General features: G+C 41.7%; 1 protein-coding gene across 1 annotated transcript; it reads left to right on the plus strand.

The window, feature by feature from the left end:
* The first annotated feature begins 3,033 nt into the window (after positions 1-3,033).
* LOC140373971 (rap guanine nucleotide exchange factor 5-like) lies at positions 3,034-17,420 on the plus strand. Its single transcript, XM_072460730.1, has 19 exons — positions 3,034-3,172; positions 3,274-3,483; positions 6,259-6,368; positions 6,977-7,071; positions 10,562-10,640; positions 11,288-11,432; positions 12,087-12,184; positions 13,929-13,959; positions 14,072-14,150; positions 14,761-14,910; positions 15,227-15,324; positions 15,401-15,523; positions 15,591-15,769; positions 15,887-15,977; positions 16,060-16,110; positions 16,398-16,485; positions 16,555-16,619; positions 16,697-16,751; positions 16,819-17,420. Exons 1-19 carry the CDS (start codon positions 3,170-3,172, stop codon positions 16,935-16,937), a joined length of 1,869 nt encoding a protein of 622 aa, XP_072316831.1. The 5' UTR covers positions 3,034-3,169; the 3' UTR covers positions 16,938-17,420.
* The last annotated feature ends 3,938 nt before the right edge of the window (positions 17,421-21,358 follow it).

Below are 21,358 nucleotides of genomic sequence, written 5' to 3' on the forward strand. Positions count from 1 at the left end.
TCTATGGTGGTCTCCTTTTGCCTAACAGATAGATCTATGGTGGTCTCCGTTAGCCTAACAGATAGATCTATGGTGGTCTCCTTTTGCCTAACAGATAGATCTATGGTGGTCTCCTTTTGCCTAACAGATAGATCTATGGTGAACTCCTTTAGCCTAACAGATAGAACTATGGTGAACTCCTTTAGCCTAACAGATGGATCTATGGTGAGCTCCTTTAGGCTAACAGATAGATCTATGATGAGCTTCTTTAGCCTAACATAAAGATCTATGATGAGCTCCTTTAGCCTAACAGATAGATCTATGTGAGCTCCTTTAGCCTAACAGATAGATCTATGATGAGCTCCTTTAGCCTAACAGATAGATCTATGATGAGCTCCTTTAGCCTAACAGATAGATCTATGTGAGCTCCTTTAGCCTAACAGATAGATCCATGGTGAGCTCCTTTAGCCTAACAGATAGATCTATGGTGGTCTCCTTTAGCCTAACAGATAGATCTATGATGAGCTCCTTTAGCCTAACAGATAGATATATGATGAGCTCCTTTAGCCTAACAGATAGATCTATGGTGAGCTCCTTTAGCCTAACAGATAGATATATGGTGAGCTCCTTTAGCCTAACAGATAGATCTATGATGAGCTCCTTTAGCCTAACAGATAGATCTATGGTGAGCTCCTTTAGCCTAACAGATAGATCTATGATGAGCTCCTTTAGCCTAACAGATAGATCTATGGTGAGCTCCTTTAGCCTAACAGATAGATCTATGGTGAGCTCCTTTAGCCTAACAGATAGATCTATGGTGAGCTCCTTTAGCCTAACAGATAGATCTATGATGAGCTCCTTTAGCCTAACAGATAGATCTATGGTGAGCTCCTTTAGCCTAACAGATAGATCTATGATGAGCTCCTTTAGCCTAACAGATAGATCTATGGTGAGCTCCTTTAGCCTAACAGATAGATCTATGATGAGCTCCTTTAGCCTAACAGATAGATCTATGGTGAGCTCCTTTAGCCTAACAGATAGATCTATGGTGAGCTCCTTTAGCCTAACAGATAGATCTATGATGAGCTCCTTTAGCCTAACAGATAGATCTATGGTGAGCTCCTTTAGCCTAACAGATAGATCTATGATGAGCTCCTTTAGCCTAACAGATAGATCTATGGTGAGCTCCTTTAGCCTAACAGATAGATCTATGATGAGCTCCTTTAGCCTAACAGATAGATCTATGGTGAGCTCCTTTAGCCTAACAGATAGATCTATGATGAGCTCCTTTAGCCTAACAGATAGATCTATGGTGAGCTCCTTTAGCCTAACAGATAGATCTATGGTGAGCTCCTTTAGCCTAACAGATAGATCTATGATGAGCTCCTTTAGCCTAACAGATAGATCTATGGTGAGCTCCTTTAGCCTAACAGATAGATCTATGGTGAGCTCCTTTAGCCTAACAGATAGATCTATGATGAGCTCCTTTAGCCTAACAGATAGATCTATGGTGAGCTCCTTTAGCCTAACAGATAGATCTATGGTGAACGTCCTGTTCATGGATGGATCTGTTCATCTAAACTGGTCCCAGACATGAGAAACCTGTGAGCAAAGGATTGTCTAATATTACCTTTAATTATACAGGTTAATCCATGTTATGTTGCAGAATAACTAAATCTTATTGAGAACAGGGTGGACTTAATTTTTTTATTTAAAGGATAGCCCCTTGAGATGTAGCATCTCGTTTGCGAGAGTAAAGTATAATTTCAAAAAAATAGAGAGGGCAAGAGATAAAAAATAAAAAAATAAGCAGATTACAGATGGTTAAGATACTGTGTTGTTGAGGTTACTGTAACACACTGTGTAAAGTGTCATCTCGAGTGCCACAGGCGTACAGTGGCTGTGTAAAATCCCTTGGCTCTTGCCATAGTCTTCCAAGACACCAGCACCGGAAGGTCTGACTTTAGGCATTTTCACTTTGCAATTCCTTTAGTTAAAAAGTGGGTCAGTGAAAGCCCCGTTAAAGCCTTTGCTTTTTGAACAAAGTGGTGCTCAGCGGAGCGAGAGAGTTATAATTATTATTTTGCATTATTAAAAGAGTTGATCGTCGTAGCCTACTGTTCTAGTCTTGCCTAAAGAAGCTGCTGATGGAGACAGAGATCTTGCTCATTCCACTCTCTGCTGCTGTGTCAGCAGTTTACAGTCTCTGCACCGTAGAATGGACTCACTGGACCATCACAATGCAGACAATGGAGTAAAGGACGCAACAATAAAACATAGTACCACTGATCTCCTTGTACATACACACTGCTGTAAAGATCATGCACAATATTGCTGGGTTTCAGATGACATCTCAACACTGTGCCTATAATTGAAAAGACATGGGGGGTTAGCAAATTACTATTGTTTATATGCAAATTATCTTTGATGAGGATTTATTTTTCTTGATTTTTCGTTTGGAGATTTTTAAAAGTGATCCCGCTTATTTTCAAGGAGATGTTCTAGTTTTCCCCGGAATGTTTCACAATATGGCATTAAACGTATATTTCTAGACCGTATTCAGTTATTTATTGTTAAAAGATAATCTTGAAAATCATTTTACTTTACTTTACTTTACTTACTTGAGCTAGTACACCATTCCACAGAACTGACCTGGAGATGTGGGTAAGTTAAATGCCATTCTGAGAAACCTTTCAGATAAAGCAATAACATATCAGGTGAAATAAGCTGGTGGCAGACCCTCCAGAAAAGTGACGCAGTGTTCCTTTAAAGACATGAAAATAATAAACTGTGATTTGAGAATATGACATTGTTGCTTTCTAGAAACAAGCCACACATAATATCACGATCAGATCAAGTTTGAGTCTACGGTGTGAAGTGAACCCCATGAAGCCACACGGGTCCCAGGTGTTTATAAAGTGAGGGTTTCTAAGACTTAACACTTTTACCAAACTGCAGGACCACCCTTTGTACTGTGCCCTTTCTCCGGTCCGCACAGGATTTTGAAACTTCCTTTCTGGGACTGTCCTGCACTCCAGATGTTTCCTGAACCCACCTAACGTACGGTACTCCCATTCTGGCGGTTAAGAACGACAGGGAACAAGTCAAATCCCTCACTGAAGCCAAGAACACTGTTGTACCAAGAACAAGACTGGAACAGGTGGACTTTCATGACATAAAGGGACCAAGAATGGTGAGTATGTTTGTTATTTTAGGAGAGCCTTATTTACACTGACACTGAGCTGCTTTTTTCTGGTACAGTGCAAAGTTTACAGGTTTGATGTTGTTTTACAGGATGAAAAGAATGAAACGGGCAAACAGGCAGTGATGTGGGACTGTGGGCTAAGACACATGTTTGGTGCCCCTCCTGCCCTGCACCCCAGCAGCACATGCATCATACCGTGCAAGGAGGACCTGTCCAGGCTGGAGATGGTTCACAAACTGGCCAAGGATGGATGCCGTCTTTTACAAATCCACGGGAGGGGCCAAGAGAAAATAAAAGAGGTTAGTCACAACAATAGTTCTTATATTTATGCTTCTCAATGCTTCATTCTTCCATTGAGGTGTTGTTATTTTCCTGGAATGTTCCACAATATGGTGTTTTATCGCTAAGAAATACACCTTAAAAGCATGAAACTTACTGTGGGTGTGCGTGGAAATAGATCAGTCTAATGCATTGCTCTGAAACAATTCCTGGCAAAACACAAATAGTTCAATGGAGATGCACACTAACATTACATGGAGAACAGGCTTAATTTATATTCAGATGATAATCAAATGTTCTAAAATTATACCGTTTTGGAGTATTTTAAGTCACTGTCATCACTGTGATACTGGAATTAAACTACACCGAAAATACAGGACGTCGTGAATGTTGTGGCTGGAAATGATAGATATTGTTACCGTCATGACATAATAATGGTGTGAACGTGCTGAAAAATGCATAGACTAATGACTGAGTGGGAATTGTGGATGGCTTTATACTATTTTGCACCTGATTTATTCATGGTCTAAGTTGAGGTTTAGCTCATGGATCATGAAAAGTGTTGATTTATCACTTCTCATGATGCCACACGACTGTAACGGCGACTACAGGACCGTAATGTCAATTTCTTCATGTTTTGTACATCCGTTTTTTGTTTTTTTGTGGCGCAAAAATGACTTGCTCGATTTTGCTAGAATGAAATCACGTTGGCGCTCCTCTGTGAATGGAAGGCGTCCTGTGTGGTTCTGGACAAAGCTACAGTCTGACCTTCCAAGTGGCATACGCACAAAGTCTCCCAAGGATAGAATAATAACGTCAAAGTTAGCTTAGGAACAGTGCCAGAACAAACTGCGAGCTCGTCCCTCCCTGATTGCGCCTTTCCTCTATTTTGAAACATCACACCTGTCATTGTGCTCTAACTGAAGCGTCTGATTGGCCGACCTTCTGGGCTTTTCCCTTCCTGCCAGCTGCATTTAGAAGCAGCATCGGTCGACAAAGGCAGGAAGACTTGACGCAGAAGAACTGGACCAAGCCTCACGCCATTGTGTTTGAGAGCAGAGGTCAGATTCTAGTACAGTAGGGCTTTGACCTTTTCCCTTAACCGTGGACACCCTTTCTTTTCCCTTCTTACTGAAAAAAATATTGTATTATATTCCAGCCTGTCTAATGGAATCATTTTGAAGAGGCAGAAAGTGTAACTATTTGCGTGATTGGACGTGGATGTGTCGTCTCACGTACAAGTGCATTTGAAATGCAGGAGTATATCATGGCTAATCCTAATGGTCGGATATTACAACCTTTAGCTTAATGCGGATCTGGAAATCGAGCTCAGATGAGATTATCTGAGAGCATTTTGAGTTTTTTGCATGTTTTAATCTACATCATAATCCAGTATTAGTGCAGTACAAAGCACACTTTACATGATGCACTGTATGTATGAATATAAGACATCAAAGAGCTTTGAGGAATCCAAACGAAACCCCATCTGGAGGAAACACTTGTTTAATATACCATGAATATACATATGTAAAATGGATGATGCACATTGAAGCTATGGAAATGATGCAATACTGAAAGTGGATATGAATTGTGCTAATTTGTCTAATGCTCAGTTGAGTTGAGAACATGAAAATGCTTCTGGTGGAGTTCTCTGCCAGTACATCAGTGAAAATGGGAGGAACTCGGAGGATAATGTAACTCTGTTCTGTGCAAAGACGTCATTTCACTGGTATTGGTACTGAGATTTTTGTTTGACATTTGATGCATTTACAACACTGGCTAATTTACTTGGAACATTACAACAGCCAATCCATGTTATGTTCTTCCTGGTCTGGCCTGATATAAGTCTGTGCTTCCTTTCAGTGTAGAAGAAGTCTGCTAAAGATATAAACATCACAACTGATTTCCCCATTACATTGTACAGGCCAATAAACCACATCAAGGAAGAGGCCTGCTGCAAACATTTCCATTAATGGTCTCGTCTGGGTTTGATCCCTGCTGTTCGGAGACGCAACTCAGCTGTGTAATGTTCATATTCTCACAAGGTCCAAACTCAAATCTCTGTTTAATGATGTTCAATACAAGAGAAGCATTTTAGAGACTTGATTAACATTTTATTACCAATATCTATGCTGCTGTTACTGCAAAAACACTAATAAAGTAAGTCTGTCTTGGAGTTCATGAATAAAAAGCTCTAGGTGGCTGTTCATCAAAGGAAACCAATGTAAAATAACCGGCCCTGCACAAAGGCTGCCGTTGCTTTGAGGAGGGGAGGTAAAGGGGGGATGCAGGATGCGTGCACCACACGGTCAGCTCCTCATTAGGGCTATTATCCCTGCCAGACCCTCCTCTGTCAAGCAACAACCGGCATCCTTTTTTCAACCAAATACTACTGTCATTTAAAGACAGTTAAGACCTTTATTATAAAAGATATACTATCACAATTGTCAGTCACAGCTTACATAATAATGCTGAATCGTTCTTCCCCCCTTTACCAGACAGTTGAACAGCATACAGAGATTAAAACATGCTATATTTGATGTAGCTCTGACCATCACAGTGAGTCTACTCCCTACACAAGATACTGTAATTGTAATTAAAATATGTATGAGTCCACTATGTTAATCTATGAATGGGGACCACCGATAAGCACTGAATAAAGGCTCTGAAATAGGCTTTCATTTCCAGTGGCGGCTTAGACAGAGCATTAATATGGAAATGAGAGACGGTTTGTGTGGGAGGCAGTACAGGGGAATCTCCTCAGTGATAACAGCCCACCTCCTCTGTGTTTCCAGCCCCACAGTGACGAGGCAGTCCGCGTGAGTGTGAGCGAGCACGGCCGTGATGTGCTCGTGCTCCGGGCTCTCAGAGGATGTTTGAGAGGAGGGGCCACTGAGGAGGCGAGGTAAGCCCGCTCCCTCCCTGACTCCACCATGGTCCCCTCTGTCAGCCGCTGTCTCCGGCGCGCTTACATCACTACACTCTACACATAATTGGCATTGGACACATACAAGTGAGCAGCATGGGACTGTGATCAAAGCGCTGCTGCTGCCTCCTGCACCTCCAGGAGCATCCAGGAGCTCTCAGCCGTGAAGACAGCCGATCCCCCGCGTCTGAGCAGCGCTGGACACTGTTACCAGCAGCTGGTGGATGGACGGCAGGACAAAAGCGGAATGCGTTTGTAGCTCCGGGGCAGAGGCGGTGTGAGGGCACCAGGACTCTGCACACGAGGATGGGCTCTCGAGCTCAGCCCTGTGTGCTGCAGGAGGAGGGCAGGCTGCTGCAAGCCGCGCTGGTGGAGCAGGAGGAAGATGAGGACGAAGACGAGGGCTCAGAGCTGAGCTGCACCAGTGACAGTACTGGTCGTGTGGAGCCCCTCACCTTGCCCACGTTTGATGTCCCGTACTTTCGCTACATAGACGATGAAGGGACAGAGGGAGAGGAGGACTGGAGCAGCCGCTCACTGTCCTCTATCGAGGAGGACTCGTCCACTGACTCTGCTCTGTCTGACAGGTACGTGGTGGTGTCAGGGACCCCCGAAAAGATCCTGGAGCATCTGTTAAACGACCTGAGAGTGGAGGATGACCATAGGAACACACAGAGCGAAGGTCAGTGTAAACCCTTTACTTGCTTGACCTCAAAACAGAAGTTACAGAACGTTTATGTTGAACTTAAGAAACAATGAATATAATACTAATGACAAGTAAAAGTAAGTGCTTGACTTTCTATGGAGCTTTCATTTTCACCCCCTCCCTGTGCCGTGAAGGCTGGGACAGCAGAGCAGACAGCCCTCCCCTTCTCACTGGGTTAATCATCTACAGGCAATTCCCAAAGGATTTGAGCCCTGCTCTTTTACAAGAATTGGTTTTATTGTTATTGGTGCAAATAGGTTTGAAACAAGTCCAGAACAACAGCAAAAACAAATCAACACGTCCCATCTTCCCTGCAGGTTCATGCAAGTGTGACACTGTTGCCAAGGCAAATGCAGCCTGTTCGTGGCTCGTGCTGGATCTGTCTTTATGGGAAATGATGATTGAGAGCAAGGCACGGAAAGACATGAGACAGAGAAATGAAAAGAACTAGTGAGGGATACAAGGTGAGACGTGAGACGTTGAGAGGTTTGTCAAGAAAATAGAGCTGACAGCTGATCATTCATCAGGATGGAGCCAGCTAAGCCCACTACAGTTGATTTCTCATGCTGACGAGCAACAGCAAGAACGTGATCTAGATGAGATCAGGAGAAGTAGGAATTGTATATTATTACTGCTTGTGCATGTAGTATGTATTTATTAAACCATAATGTTACTGATTTCAGTTACTGTACATAATCCAAAATGTCAAATAAACAGAATTTTCATAGATTATATTTTCAAGATGTTCTTATTAAATTAATAGCGTAAAATATACTGAATTTATGTCATAATCATAAACCACTTTGTGTGGATCCCAGGTTTGGATATTGCATCTCAGTATCTTTAGGAATATGCCAAAATGCAAAGTGCTGCCGGGTTGGATAGTTATGAGAGACAAAACAGAAAAGATGTACAATGGAGCATATTCCAGCGGGATGGAAATAACCAATAACTTTCATTTAAGGTAAAACAGGTCATCTATGAGCGTTCACTACTCGTTGATGGATCCTTCCCCATTGCATCACATTGCTCTGGCTCCATTAACAGAGTCTCCACAAGGAGCGCACAGGAGCACGAGGCTGAGCGATGTCCCAGGGTCAAAGAGCACAGACCTGATCAGGGCAAAGTCCCAACACACATTGATCTGAACTCAGCTCTGTTTAATTGTGAGGCTCCTTCTGGCCTTGCAGCGCTGCCTGAATACTGACACCATGGAACACACAGGGTGCCCTTGGAGCCTGAACAGCTGGATAACCATGACAGATTGTTGAATTCACTGGAAGGAGTTGTTGGTGAGGTTAGTGCTGCGTGACTGGCCTTCATGCGATGCACATCCACAAGACAATTTCATAGGATCATTATTGGACTTCCAATTGTGCAAGCAACATTAGAGATGCAGAGCAGCTTGCACAGTTTTCTGCAAGAGATTGCACATTTGAACGAAACCAAAGGCATGTTGGCAAAACCTATAGTAGATGGTGTATAATCTGGCTGCATTGCATCGAAAATGGAACAGATTATTCAGATTAATGTGAAGCAGTTTAGAATGAAGATGAATTATTTTAATTCAGGTTTAAATGCTTTGTTCATTGTTGGCCTTTAAAAGCCACAATGGTGCATTTGCTAAGTATTAATCTTTTCTGATTTGGTTCCATTTTAGACCATATCTGTGTATCACCAGACTATAAAATAACTATACTCTTTGATATTGGCAGTACGTTTGATTGTGCAACGACTAAATGATTGTCTTTTATGACGATAAATGCTTATGGCACATGCTTATTTCAACGACAAGCTCAGATCAATTTTACAAACACGTACTGAAATGCAAAAGGAATTGGCAGGTTGATGGATTTCACGGCCAATGGATGCGGAATCAATGAATCCATTATACACTTCCTCCAACACAGAGCGCATTTGGATTTGCTCTGAGTGCCAGGTAGATTACATAAAACACTGGCAAATCTTTGGGGTATTTATTGTATTGTTGCTGCTGTATGAAAAATGATAAACTTTCCTAGCGGACTCTGAGATAAAATATTGAGAATGTTTTCTGCCTTATAAAACATACATACTGGGGAGTTGCACATGTACTGCAGCTCGTGTGAGACCAGCAGTGGAAGAGGAGCTCAGTGTTTGTTATTTATCATCTCGGTCTGACAGTTTGTGGCTGTATTCTGTATTTTAGCTCTGAGCTAATTGGCATAAACGGTAAGTGATGAGTTCACAGCTGCTGTATATGGATTAGCATAATTGTAACAGGGATTTCTGCAGACCACAAAAGACTCTGGAGCCACACTCTGACGCTTTCACAAGAGCTTTGCCTTAATAGGATTTGTCCAGCACTTTCTTCCAGTGTCGCACTCTGTCAAAAGCAGTTTGTGTGCCAGATTCTAAAATACACGTAAAACTGTTTATTCAATCAGCAAGTTGTATACCATGGACTATTCTTTGCAGGAATGACATATTATTGCTCAGTAATATTTAATGGAACAGGCGATATATCTGTTTTTGAGATGTAGATGTTTTTGTTGTAGTGTAGAAATATCATCCAGTTGTGTCTTTAGTCCAATTGAAGAGTCATTTCTGAAGTGCTGAACTTGGGAATTAAATAAATAATACAGAAATTCAAAATACTAGTAAACTAGTATTTTACTAGTAAATTGCTCTATCCACTAAGCTTTGTTAAGGTTTAATATTTGTGGATGTTTTATTAATCTTTGTTTTTATTGTCAGATTCATGGCATGTGGTCAAGAGGCAGTTTTTTCTCACTGATTGCATAGCAGTTTCAAAAAAATATCCAGAAGGAAAACCTGAAAATGAAACTGCTATACTTGTGTTTTTAGACCTATGATCACACTATACCACAGCAGTGTTTGATTGTTCTGCTTTCGTCCCAATCAAAGATGACAGCTCCATAGAATGAGACCGACATGACGTAATCCCCTCAGAAACCCACCTTTGTTTTTTATATTTTGCTTGATATAACTTGGGTAGATACTGTACTGTTATTGAAAGGATTTAATGGTGAATTGGCAGCTTCAAACACATTAGGCTGAAAGAGCAGGTGATGTGACTGAGACCCAGAGCAAACAGAGGTCACGTCACGTCAGCTGCTGCATTTACATTATTGGCTGATCTGCCGTGATACACATTTCACTGTTTACCCTCCTTTTCATTGGTCCAAGAAACAGAAACAAATCATCTTTGTTGTTTAATTGAGAAAATAAGCAGAAGAGATTGGATAATTGATACAACAATAACCATACAAAGAGTTAATTTCTTTGTTGCAGCATTAATCAAACCAATTAACATATAATTCAACAATGCCCGTCGGGAGAAGTGGAAACACATGGCTTTTATTATCTCTTGTGTTTATGTCAGCAATACGCCTGCAAATATATGCGATAAGATTAATTGTATAAGAGATTTTCTAAACCTCCAGTGGTTCTTCTTGTTTTCTAGACACTCTTCTGGATGACTTCCTGCTCACTTATCCAGTCTTCATGTCAACCAGTGATTTGTGTCAAGCTCTACTCGGACAATATCCTTTTTATGCTTTACTCTGAACTCAAAACCACATTCGAATCCCACACTGATATCACTATTCTGCACTTCTGCTCGTGTTGATTTCCCCCCTGGTCAGTACTGTATGGAATGCAGTATCTGAAGTTAGCATGCACTCTCCATATTACTATGCTCTCTCTGGGTGATTTTATTCCCTCCCAGGCAGGTTTTATGTCTATATGTATAATGTGAAAGTGTATGGTACGTCACATTAACATTACTTAATCGTTCAGAAAGTTAAATTTCTTAAAGTTGGTCAATCTTGAGGAATCTTAAAGACAATGTGACTGAAATTCAGTCTACTGAATTCTACTGAATTCAGGATTTCACTGTTGTTTGGTATTCATGAATAACTATAAAACTGTAATATTCCTTCTCACAATAATCGCAGTTATAACACTAAAATGTAATATACTTGTGACTATTGAGTGTGGCCCACTTACCCCTTTGTTGCTATAGCGTTTGGAGCAAAAAAAACATCTAAAAACATATTCTTTGGATCCTGCCTCTCCAGTTATAGACGTTTTAGGGACAGTCTCTCGCCACAGTTTCACACATTCTCAGTCTCCTGCGGGTTTTCGGGTCCTATAATAACCTCCATCTACAGCCTTAACCAAACCTCACCTTCTGCACCAAGCGATCTCGGGGGAAAGAGGACAGGAAAACGGTGCTGCAGAGGAAACAGAAAGTCCTTCACTTGGTTTTACAGTGGATGACTCTGTGCAAAAGCTTCCTGAAGGAGGACCAGCACGTCAAAGTGTTTCTGAAGGTACGGCACGTTACTGGGACGGGCAGTGGAGCACGACGGTGACCACTCCGAGGGTCCAGAAGTAAAGTTCACACTCATTTTTCCTACAGACTTTTGAAAATATGTTTCGGAAACTTTATAAATCGCCAAGTTATTAAAACATGATGGTGTTTTTGGGACTGAAAACAAGGACATTATTTACCTCATAGCTGCTTAGCCTCCATCACACCTGTACAAATTATAATAAAATATAGTTTATTTGAATAACTTTAAAATAATTGTTATTTTAATATAGTTTATTTTATTAACTTTTAACTTTGAATAACTAAATTTGAATCTCTTGAAAAGTATATTGGAAAAATGTATGGAAATGTTACTTCTAGAACCTCGGTGGGCTTCAAAGTGGGCAAGACTGTTTAGCTCAATGTTAAAATTATAAGAAATAAATCAAATATAAATTTTAAAAATGGTTACGGTTAAAATGAGTGGAGAGTTGAACACCAAGATTCTGTTATTTACATTTTTGATCACTTCTTTCTGTCACAGTTTACCCATCGTATACTTAGTCTAAAGAACAGATCTGGTTAGCGTACATATTTTGGATAATATATCACCCTCATCCACAGTGTTTACTAGTAAAAGGAAGATTACAGGCTTTTGCTTCTTCCTTTTCAGACCTTGTACCGTTATGCATTAGGAGACTTGTATGAACATCCAGCTCTGGAGAAGGATTTGAGGGAACTGCAGGAAATCTACCAGCAGCATCGTCGAAAGTGAGTGAGACAGTCTCACTGAGACTACACGAGCTACTACAGCACGAGCAGAGCGAGCGGCTGATGCCAGCGCACAAAGACACGACTCTGATTCTTCTCCAAGCTTTATTTAGCTCCCGTGTCAATGATCCCATTCAACCAGATTCCAGTGTTCTGGGCCTGGTTCTGGGCCTGGCTGAAAGGAAGACATCAAGAGACACTAGAACAAGGCTGAAATGTTAAGAAATGAAAGAAAAACATCTTAATTATTAAGTAGAGCAGAATCCTTACCCTCTAATCACCAAGGGAACAGACAATTAGGCTAATTTGGGAATACGCCTTCCTCTTTAAATTGGGTTTGATGTGACAATAAAGGTTCCTTATGAATCAAATTAAAAAATGTGTCATTTTTATTCAGGACTGGGTAATGTGGGAAAAGAATGAGTTATATATATATATATATATATATATATATGTATATATTATATTTCATATCACATTGTTTTCAGATAAACATCAGCATAAACAACAGATAAAGTGTCATTTAAACACACAAAACAAAGTATTATTTTTTTTCCTCCATAGACTAAACCCTGCTTTAATCAACAAACTTTTAAGTCAAACCAAAATCCTTTCAAATAACAAAATCACCATTTGATGAAAAGTCAATGAGAAATCTGATTTGAGATGTGACTGATTGCACAGCCCTATTTTCTTGCATGATTTGTGTCCAATGTTTTCTCAAGATTCTTCACCCTCAGCCAGCATCGTACAGCTCAGAAGCTACTTAAATATTTATTGTGTCTGTGGAGTGGATGACAAACAGCAGAATACACCACTTTATCTGTTCCTACACTTGTAATCTCGTTGTACTGTGGGCGTTACCGTCGACAGATGATGTGCCACTCGGCTTCATTTTCGTGTTCTTGATCAAACCAGACACTACTGGCCTCTTCGCCACACAAACCGCCCCAGTCAGCAGACAAATCGCCACACCCGAGTGCGCCCGTCCTGTCCGTCCCTCCCTCCCTCCCAGCCCCCAAACACTCCTCTGTCCCGGGGGAGGCCGCAACCTGCCGCCCATCACCAACATGTGCAGACAACAATCACTTATTCATGTTTCCACCCAGGGAGACTCCAGCTCTCTCCCTTAAAAAAAGAAAAGAAAAAGAGAACGTTTTGTGGGTGTTGCTACCTGACGTGCTCTAATATTTATGAGGCTTCACCATTATCTTGGGGGAGGACTGCGTCGACTGCTTTGTGACAATCTGTCGGCGAAAAGCATTTTTTAGACATCTCATCAATGCCACACCCCGTCTAAGGCTTTTGAGCTGAGGGTAATCTTGGGTCATGTGTTTGTTGAAAAGGCCAGCTCTTGTCCTCACTTTGCCCGGTACAAGAGCAGGAACAGATTGCAAAAGAACACACGGTTCGAGAGGACAGTGAGCTTCAGGTTTTTCATTAGGCCGTGCTTTCTTCTGCTGCTGCTTGTGGACAGTGTGGAGCGTTCCCCCGGGGCAGGCTTTGTGCCAACATGTTTATTGTGATCCTGCACCAGGAAAACCACTGGGACTATCCATCATGCTTTACAGGCCTAAGTGATGAGAAGAGCCTGATTAAACTAAAGGACCTGGCTGGACAGTTAAAAATCTACAAAGCACTCTAAACCTATTGGGACGCTGTTCTGAATAATGGGTTGTTCATGCATTTAATTTACTTTGATAACAGACTAATCAAATATTCTGTTTCTTCTTTTATTCTTCAGGACAAGCGGTGATTATTCTCCACACAGAAAGGTTGGTTTAAATTGCCAAGGATTGATGCGCAGCCGACAATACTAAGCATATTATTCTGTTTCAACGGCGTTTTGAAATATTTAAACCGTTTTTTTTTTTTTTGTCTTCCTAGAGCAAAGCATTGTTCCACCAGACGAGTTTCAAAGACAATGGCGTCCAGCCCAGAGCCACACACAGGGAAACCAAAGAGGGTGAGAGACATGCGCTGTTACTAAACTTAAGACTGGACAATGGAGAGGACTTTAGGGGACCGCTGCAGTCTGGGGAAGTACAAATTCCTCTGCCGTGACTCAGCTGCCGTGGCCTTTTTAGGATGCATTTGAATGTTTTGCAAAGTTGCCACTGAAGTAGTAAACAGGACGAGGGACTTGCTTCAGATAAGAGAGTGCTGACATGAAACAGTTAAACACTCAGGGCTGACCTTCGCTGCAGAGGAGCGGAGCAGCTGCAGCAACACACTCCTTCATTTGTCTTTCTTATGGCTGCCTCAGCTCTTGTGTGAGACCGTTCTCGTCTTTGCTCGAGCTGTTTCGCACAGACCGTGCCAACGTGCTGTTCACTTTGAGTCAGCAGTGTTGACTAGAGCCATGTGTTAGTTGTATAGTAACCAGCTGGATTGATAGCAAAAGAAAAAAACAAGTATTAACCACATTTGCAGTAAAATAAAATGGTCCATGAGCGAGACCAAAAGTGAATGATTACATAAAACATAATTCTTGATAATGTTAATGTTAATAATGTATTGCTTCATCTTTCTACAGACCTAAATGAAAATGTTAAAGACTTGTTTTAACTCTGTAGTGCTGTGCCATGTGTACATCTCCATGGATTCTTACCTGAGCATCAGGACCAGAGCGGGCATCGGGGCCCAGGAGCTGCTGCAGGAGGTGGCTGAGAGGATGGATGTGCCTCTGGGGGATCTGGTACTGGTGGCTATCACTTACCCTGGAGGTAAATACAAGACAATGCACCATCATTCTTAACTACTACTCTGCACGAAAAGGCCAAATGTGTTGTTCAGCAGCAGATTAATGCTGTGACAAACATTGTTTAAGTAAAATGTGTGTCTACGCTGTGTCCCTTGTTTGCCTCATATGCACATGCAGTGTCTCATGATTATGCACATTCATTAGCAGTGTTCCACACAAGGATATTGTATCTCAAGGTCACTCTTCATTGGTTGACTCCCACTGTGTAGTCTGATCTATCTGCTGAATGCTGTCATACTCTTGACAGGTTTGAATCGAGCTGTCATTTGTGTCTGCAGGTCGTCTGCTTCTTCAGCCTCAGGACAAAGTCTTCTCTGAGTCGTTACGACCAATAGGGCGGCTGCATGTGTGCAGGAAGGATCTCTGTGATGTGCTGGTATGGACACTCTGCAAATGTAGTATTGATACATTTAATGTGCATATTATTGTCTTACTTTTCTTTTTTTCATCAGAACCCATTCACCGATAACTCTGAGCTGCAGCAGAGGACCACTCACATGCTGAGTCTGAACACATGGGACGTGACTGTGGCGCTCACAAACTTAGACTGGGCCCTTTTTGACTCCATCCATGAGGTTTGTCTACAGAGTAAACCACATTTAAATACAGGAATCCCTGTGCTGAATCACCTTTTTTAAACAGCAACAGCTGATCTACTTCACCTTCAGCCGCATGGCCAGCAGTGCTCACACTGTGATGCTGGAGCTTCTGCTCAAGCGCTGTAATGAAGTGCAGTTGTGGGTCATGACTGAGGTGCTGCTGTGTCCAACACTGTGCAAACGAGTGCAGCTCATCAAGAAATTCATCAAGATTGCAGCTCAGTAATTATAATTTTTAGTTCCACCTTTAACGAGTGAAAGAAACGAAAGCTTAAATGCTGGTATGGCGCTCTCTTGTGGCATCTGTTGTAAACTACATTTTCTTTCTGTCCTTTCCAGCTGTAAAGCTCAGAAAAACTTCAACTGTTTCTTCGCTGTTATCATGGGTCTGAACTCTGCAGCTGTGAGCCGCCTCACTCAGACATGGGAGGTAAAGACTTTCATTCTGCTCATATTTGAAATATTTGGAGCACAACTTATATTTGATATATTTTGTTTCTTTCTCATTTTAGAAAATACCAGGGAAATTTAAAAAACTGTTTTCAGAGCTGGAGACTACAACAGTAAGTGGGAAACAGAAAACACTTACACACAATAGTACAATAGCACACAATAAATATGCCTTTCATTGGTGCCTTTTGTAAAAAGTGTTCCAAGTTCTAATAATATAACTTGCTGTGTTAAAATATGAACAGTATTTATATCTATTATATTTGAGATAAAGATTCGTTTCACACAAATTAAAAAAATAATCATGTTGAAATACAATATGTCTCTAACAGAACATGTACACACTTGTTTAACTAATCCTAGAGGATTAGACTAATTAATTTGAGAAATGTCTTGACAGGATCCCTCTCTGAACCACAAAGCCTACAGAGAGTCTTTTAAAAAGATGAAAGCACCAAAGATCCCCTTTCTTCCTCTGCTACTCAAAGGTACTCTTCATTTTGGCACTTGACTTGTACTATATAAAGACTTTTATATAATATAGTTGTCTGTTCTAGATATCACGTTTATTCATGAAGGGAACAAGACATTTCATGATAATCTGGTCAATTTTGAAAAGTTGGTGAGTTTGTATTATTCATATTAGTACCAATGGATGTTAATATTAGCATCTAATGCAAATGTGTAACTCTCCTGCAGCACATGATAGCAGAGGCTGTGCGAGTCATTCGACAGTGTCAAAACGACATGATGGGTAAGTATTCTTATGAACGAGCGTCCATTGTCATGGAGATTCATTAGTGACTATTATACTATTTCAGGAAACGGCATCACACAAAAAAGCAGCTCAGAAGTACGAGCGTACGTGGACTTTCTTCACATCATTGACAATCAACAGACTCTTTTCGAGCTCTCAGTTAAGCTGGAGCCACGTACTTAAAGGCATCCTCTACTGTTCTACTGTCCAAGGATTAAATAATAAACTGCTACTGTTACTCAGGACTCTGCATTTAGTGCACTCCCCTTTCTGACCACAAGAGGGAGCCACCCTACCAGAATAATGAATACACTGGACCATGAGAGACCACTGTAGAGTTCAACTACATTATTGACTTGCCTTTGAAGGGAAAGAATACAGATGATCCTGAATTGGCCTTTCTGTAAAATGAAGGCTCACCTGCAGTAAAAGGCAACAACAGCCAATCAGAGCTGTACAATACTAGGACATCAGTTCAGTTTGTTTTCACTTCATCTAAAAGAATGGTCTGGTGGGATGTGTCCAGCAGGGACAGCAGCTTCATGTAGAGGTGTGCGGTCAACTCTTTTGTCCAAATAGAGAATCATCTTCCCTGTTTCTGACCTTTACTTTAATGTTTCTGAGACGTGTGTCAGAAGCGAGTGACTGCAGAGCATTCTTCAGATGTGGGTCAGGAGTACATGCAGGAGTACATGCAGGAGTACATGCAGGAGTACATGCAGGAGTACATGCAGGAGTGCATACAGGAGTACATACAGGAGTACATGCAGGAGTACATGCAGGAGTACATACAGGAGTACATGCAGGAGTACATGCAGGAGTACATGCAGGAGTACATGCAGGAGTACATACAGGAGTACATGCAGGAGTACATGCAGGAGTACATGCAGTACATGCAGGAGTACATGCAGGAGTACATGCAGGAGTACATGCAGGAGTACATGCAGGAGTACATACAGGAGTACATGCAGGAGTACATACAGGAGTACATACAGGAGTACATACAGGAGTACATACAGGAGTACATACAGGAGTACATGCAGGAGTACATACAGGAGTACATGCAGGAGTACATGCAGGAGTACATGCAGGAGTACATGCAGGAGTACATGCAGGAGTACATGCAGGAGTACATGCAGTACATGCAGGAGTACATGCAGGAGTACATGCAGGAGTACATGCAGGAGTACATACAGGAGTACATGCAGGAGTACATACAGGAGTACATACAGGAGTACATACAGGAGTACATGCAGGAGTACATGCAGGAGTACATGCAGGAGTACATGCAGGAGTACATACAGGAGTACATGCAGGAGTGCATACAGGAGTACATACAGGAGTACATACAGGAGTACATGCAGGAGTACATGCAGGAGTGCATACAGGAGTACATACAGGAGTACATGCAGGAGTACATGCAGGAGTACATACAGGAGTACATGCAGGAGTACATGCAGGAGTACATGCAGGAGTACATACAGGAGTACATGCAGGAGTACATGCAGGAGTACATGCAGGAGTACATGCAGGAGTACATGCAGGAGTACATACAGGAGTACATGCAGGAGTACATGCAGGAGTACATGCAGTACATGCAGGAGTACATGCAGGAGTACATGCAGGAGTACATGCAGGAGTACATGCAGTACATGCAGGAGTACATGCAGGAGTACATGCAGGAGTACATGCAGGAGTACATGCAGGAGTACATGCAGGAGTACATACAGGAGTACATGCAGGAGTACATACAGGAGTACATACAGGAGTACATACAGGAGTACATGCAGGAATACATACAGGAGTACATACAGGAGTACATGCAGGAGTACATACAGGAGTACATGCAGGAGTACATGCAGGAGTACATACAGGAGTACATGCAGGAGTACATGCAGGAGTGCATACAGGAGTACATACAGGAGTACATGCAGGAGTACATACAGGAGTACATGCAGGAGTACATGCAGGAGTGCATACAGGAGTACATACAGGAGTACATGAAGGAGTACATGCAGGAGTACATGCAGGAGTACATGCAGGAGTACATGCAGGAGTACATGCAGGAGTACATGAAGGAGTACATGCAGGAGTACATGCAGGAGTACATGCAGGAGTACATACAGGAGTGCATACAGGAGTACATGCAGGAGTACATGCAGGAGTACATGCAGGAGTACATACAGGAGTACATGCAGGAGTACATGCAGGAGTACATGCAGGAGTACATGCAGGAGTACATGCAGTACATGCAGGAGTACATGCAGGAGTGCATACAGGAGTACATGCAGGAGTACATACAGGAGTACATGCAGGAGTACATACAGGAGTACATGCAGGAGTACATGCAGGAGTACATACAGGAGTGCATACAGGAGTACATACAGGAGTACATGCAGGAGTACATGCAGGAGTACATGCAGGAGTACATGCAGGAGTACATACAGGAGTACATGCAGGAGTACATGCAGGAGTACATGCAGGAGTACATGCAGGAGTACATACAGGAGTACATACAGGAGTACATGCAGGAGTACATACAGGAGTACATGCAGGAGTACATGCAGGAGTACATATAGTAGGTATTCCCTGTGCAGGGAAACATCAGGGTCATCCTGAAGATACACACGCTGTGACGCTCTGAGCTGTGGAGATTCTAACAAGATTAGATTGATTTAATCTATTTTTTGCTACAAAAATGGGAACAAAACCAAGGATTTATTTAAGTATGAAGGAATAATCACCAGATGAGATAGTAATTATTTTTTAAGGCAATAGAGTTTTATAGTTAGCCAAAATATTTAAAGTAAATATTTCCCATAAACTTATATCCCCATGAACAAAAATCATCTTATACTTTACCATCTTTTATGAGTAAGTTAACGGACTGCAGGAAATTAGTGCTAATAAGTATATGAACCTCTGTGTGTGATTTACAATCATGTATTTTGGTGCCAAGTGTGGTAAAATATCAGATAACTTGTGATAGGATTGATTTGCTGTTATAGTGTGAACAATCAGTGAAATAATGCAACATCTGTGTATTGTTGATTGACATTTTATCTACGACACAACTGTAGCTGCAGTTATAGCTGATGGAATATGGACATTACATGAAAACATTTAATGTATTTGACCAGGTGTCGTGAAATTGTAGATGGACTTTTGTACAATGCTTTTCCGAATGTACTTGCTTCAGAATGTGTTTACTTAGGTTTTGTATTTTAAGTATGTACCGTGTACTTTATTTTGTAAATATCCAATAATTCTGCATTGTCTTATTTATTTCAGAATTATCATCCATAAACTTAAATTGATCGAATTGAATGTAAGTTATGTGCACAGTGTTGGCTGGTCTGCATGACGCAAACCACAGATTGTCCTCTGTCATTTGGTCAACTGTGTATGCAATAAAATATTGCTTTTCTTTAGCACAGCCTTATTACTGAGGTAAGATAATCAAAACTCTTGTTCCATAGAGGAACGTTGTTTTGGGAGACAGTGCCACTTAACCCTTGTATGGTGTTCGGGTCTGTGGGACCCGTTTTCAGTTTTCATCAAAAGAAAAATAATACAACGCAATATTTTTTCAAACTCAGACTCCTTGGCCTTGGCTCATTTTCGTGTGTGTGTGTGTGTGTGTGTGTGTACGTGTGTGTGTGTGTGTGTACGTGTGTGTGTACGTGTGTGTGTGTGTGTGTGTGTGTGTGTGTGTGTATGTGTGTACGTGTGTGTGTACGTGTGTGTGTGTGTGTGTGTGTGTGTGTGTGTGTGTGTGTGTACGTGTGTGTGTGTGTGTGTACGTGTGTGTGTACGTGTGTGTGTGTGTGTGTGTACGTGTGTGTGTGTGTGTGTGTACGTGTGTGTGTACGTGTGTGTGTGTGTGTACGTGTGTACGTGTGTACGTGTGTGTGTACGTGTGTGTGTGTGTGTGTGTGTGTGTGTGTGTGTATGTGTGTACGTGTGTGTGTACGTGTGTGTGTGTGTGTGTGTGTGTGTGTGTGTGTGTACGTGTGTGTGTGTGTGTGTACGTGTGTGTGTACGTGTGTGTGTGTGTGTGTGTGTGTGTGTACGTGTGTGTGTGTGTGTGTGTACGTGTGTGTGTACGTGTGTGTGTGTGTGTGTACGTGTGTACGTGTGTACGTGTGTACGTGTGTACTGCCATATAGCCTCATGGCTAACCCTAACCCTAACTTGGCGCGGTCTAAAACGTCGCGGGCAAATAGTGCAGCAGTTTCAGGAGCCGCGGCACAAAATAACATGGCAGTTTCGGCCGCGCGCCGCGGCTCTGTAGACACTCCCTTAAAAGAAACGCATCATCAACTACTATTGTCTTGAACTATATTATGTTTATACCTCCATAGTAGAAAAAGGTTCAGTTGTTGTCATCTGGACTCTGTTTTTTTTTTTTTTTTTTTTTTTATAAACGATAAGTTTCGACGTTCATTCAAGAGTCATTCTCAAACTGCAAATCAAGACCAGGAACTCAGAAATGAGGACAAATGAGGGATTAAACAGATTTATATCTTCATAATTCACTCCGTTTCTGTTATTGGTGGTGACAACTAACTTCTGAAGCCAGAGGCTGACTGATGGAAACTTGG

This window comes from Eucyclogobius newberryi, unplaced genomic scaffold (assembly GCF_026437365.1).
Source record: "Eucyclogobius newberryi isolate DKJ021-1_F unplaced genomic scaffold, fEucNew1.0.hap1 SCAF_3, whole genome shotgun sequence".
NCBI lineage: Eukaryota > Metazoa > Chordata > Actinopteri > Gobiiformes > Gobiidae > Eucyclogobius > Eucyclogobius newberryi.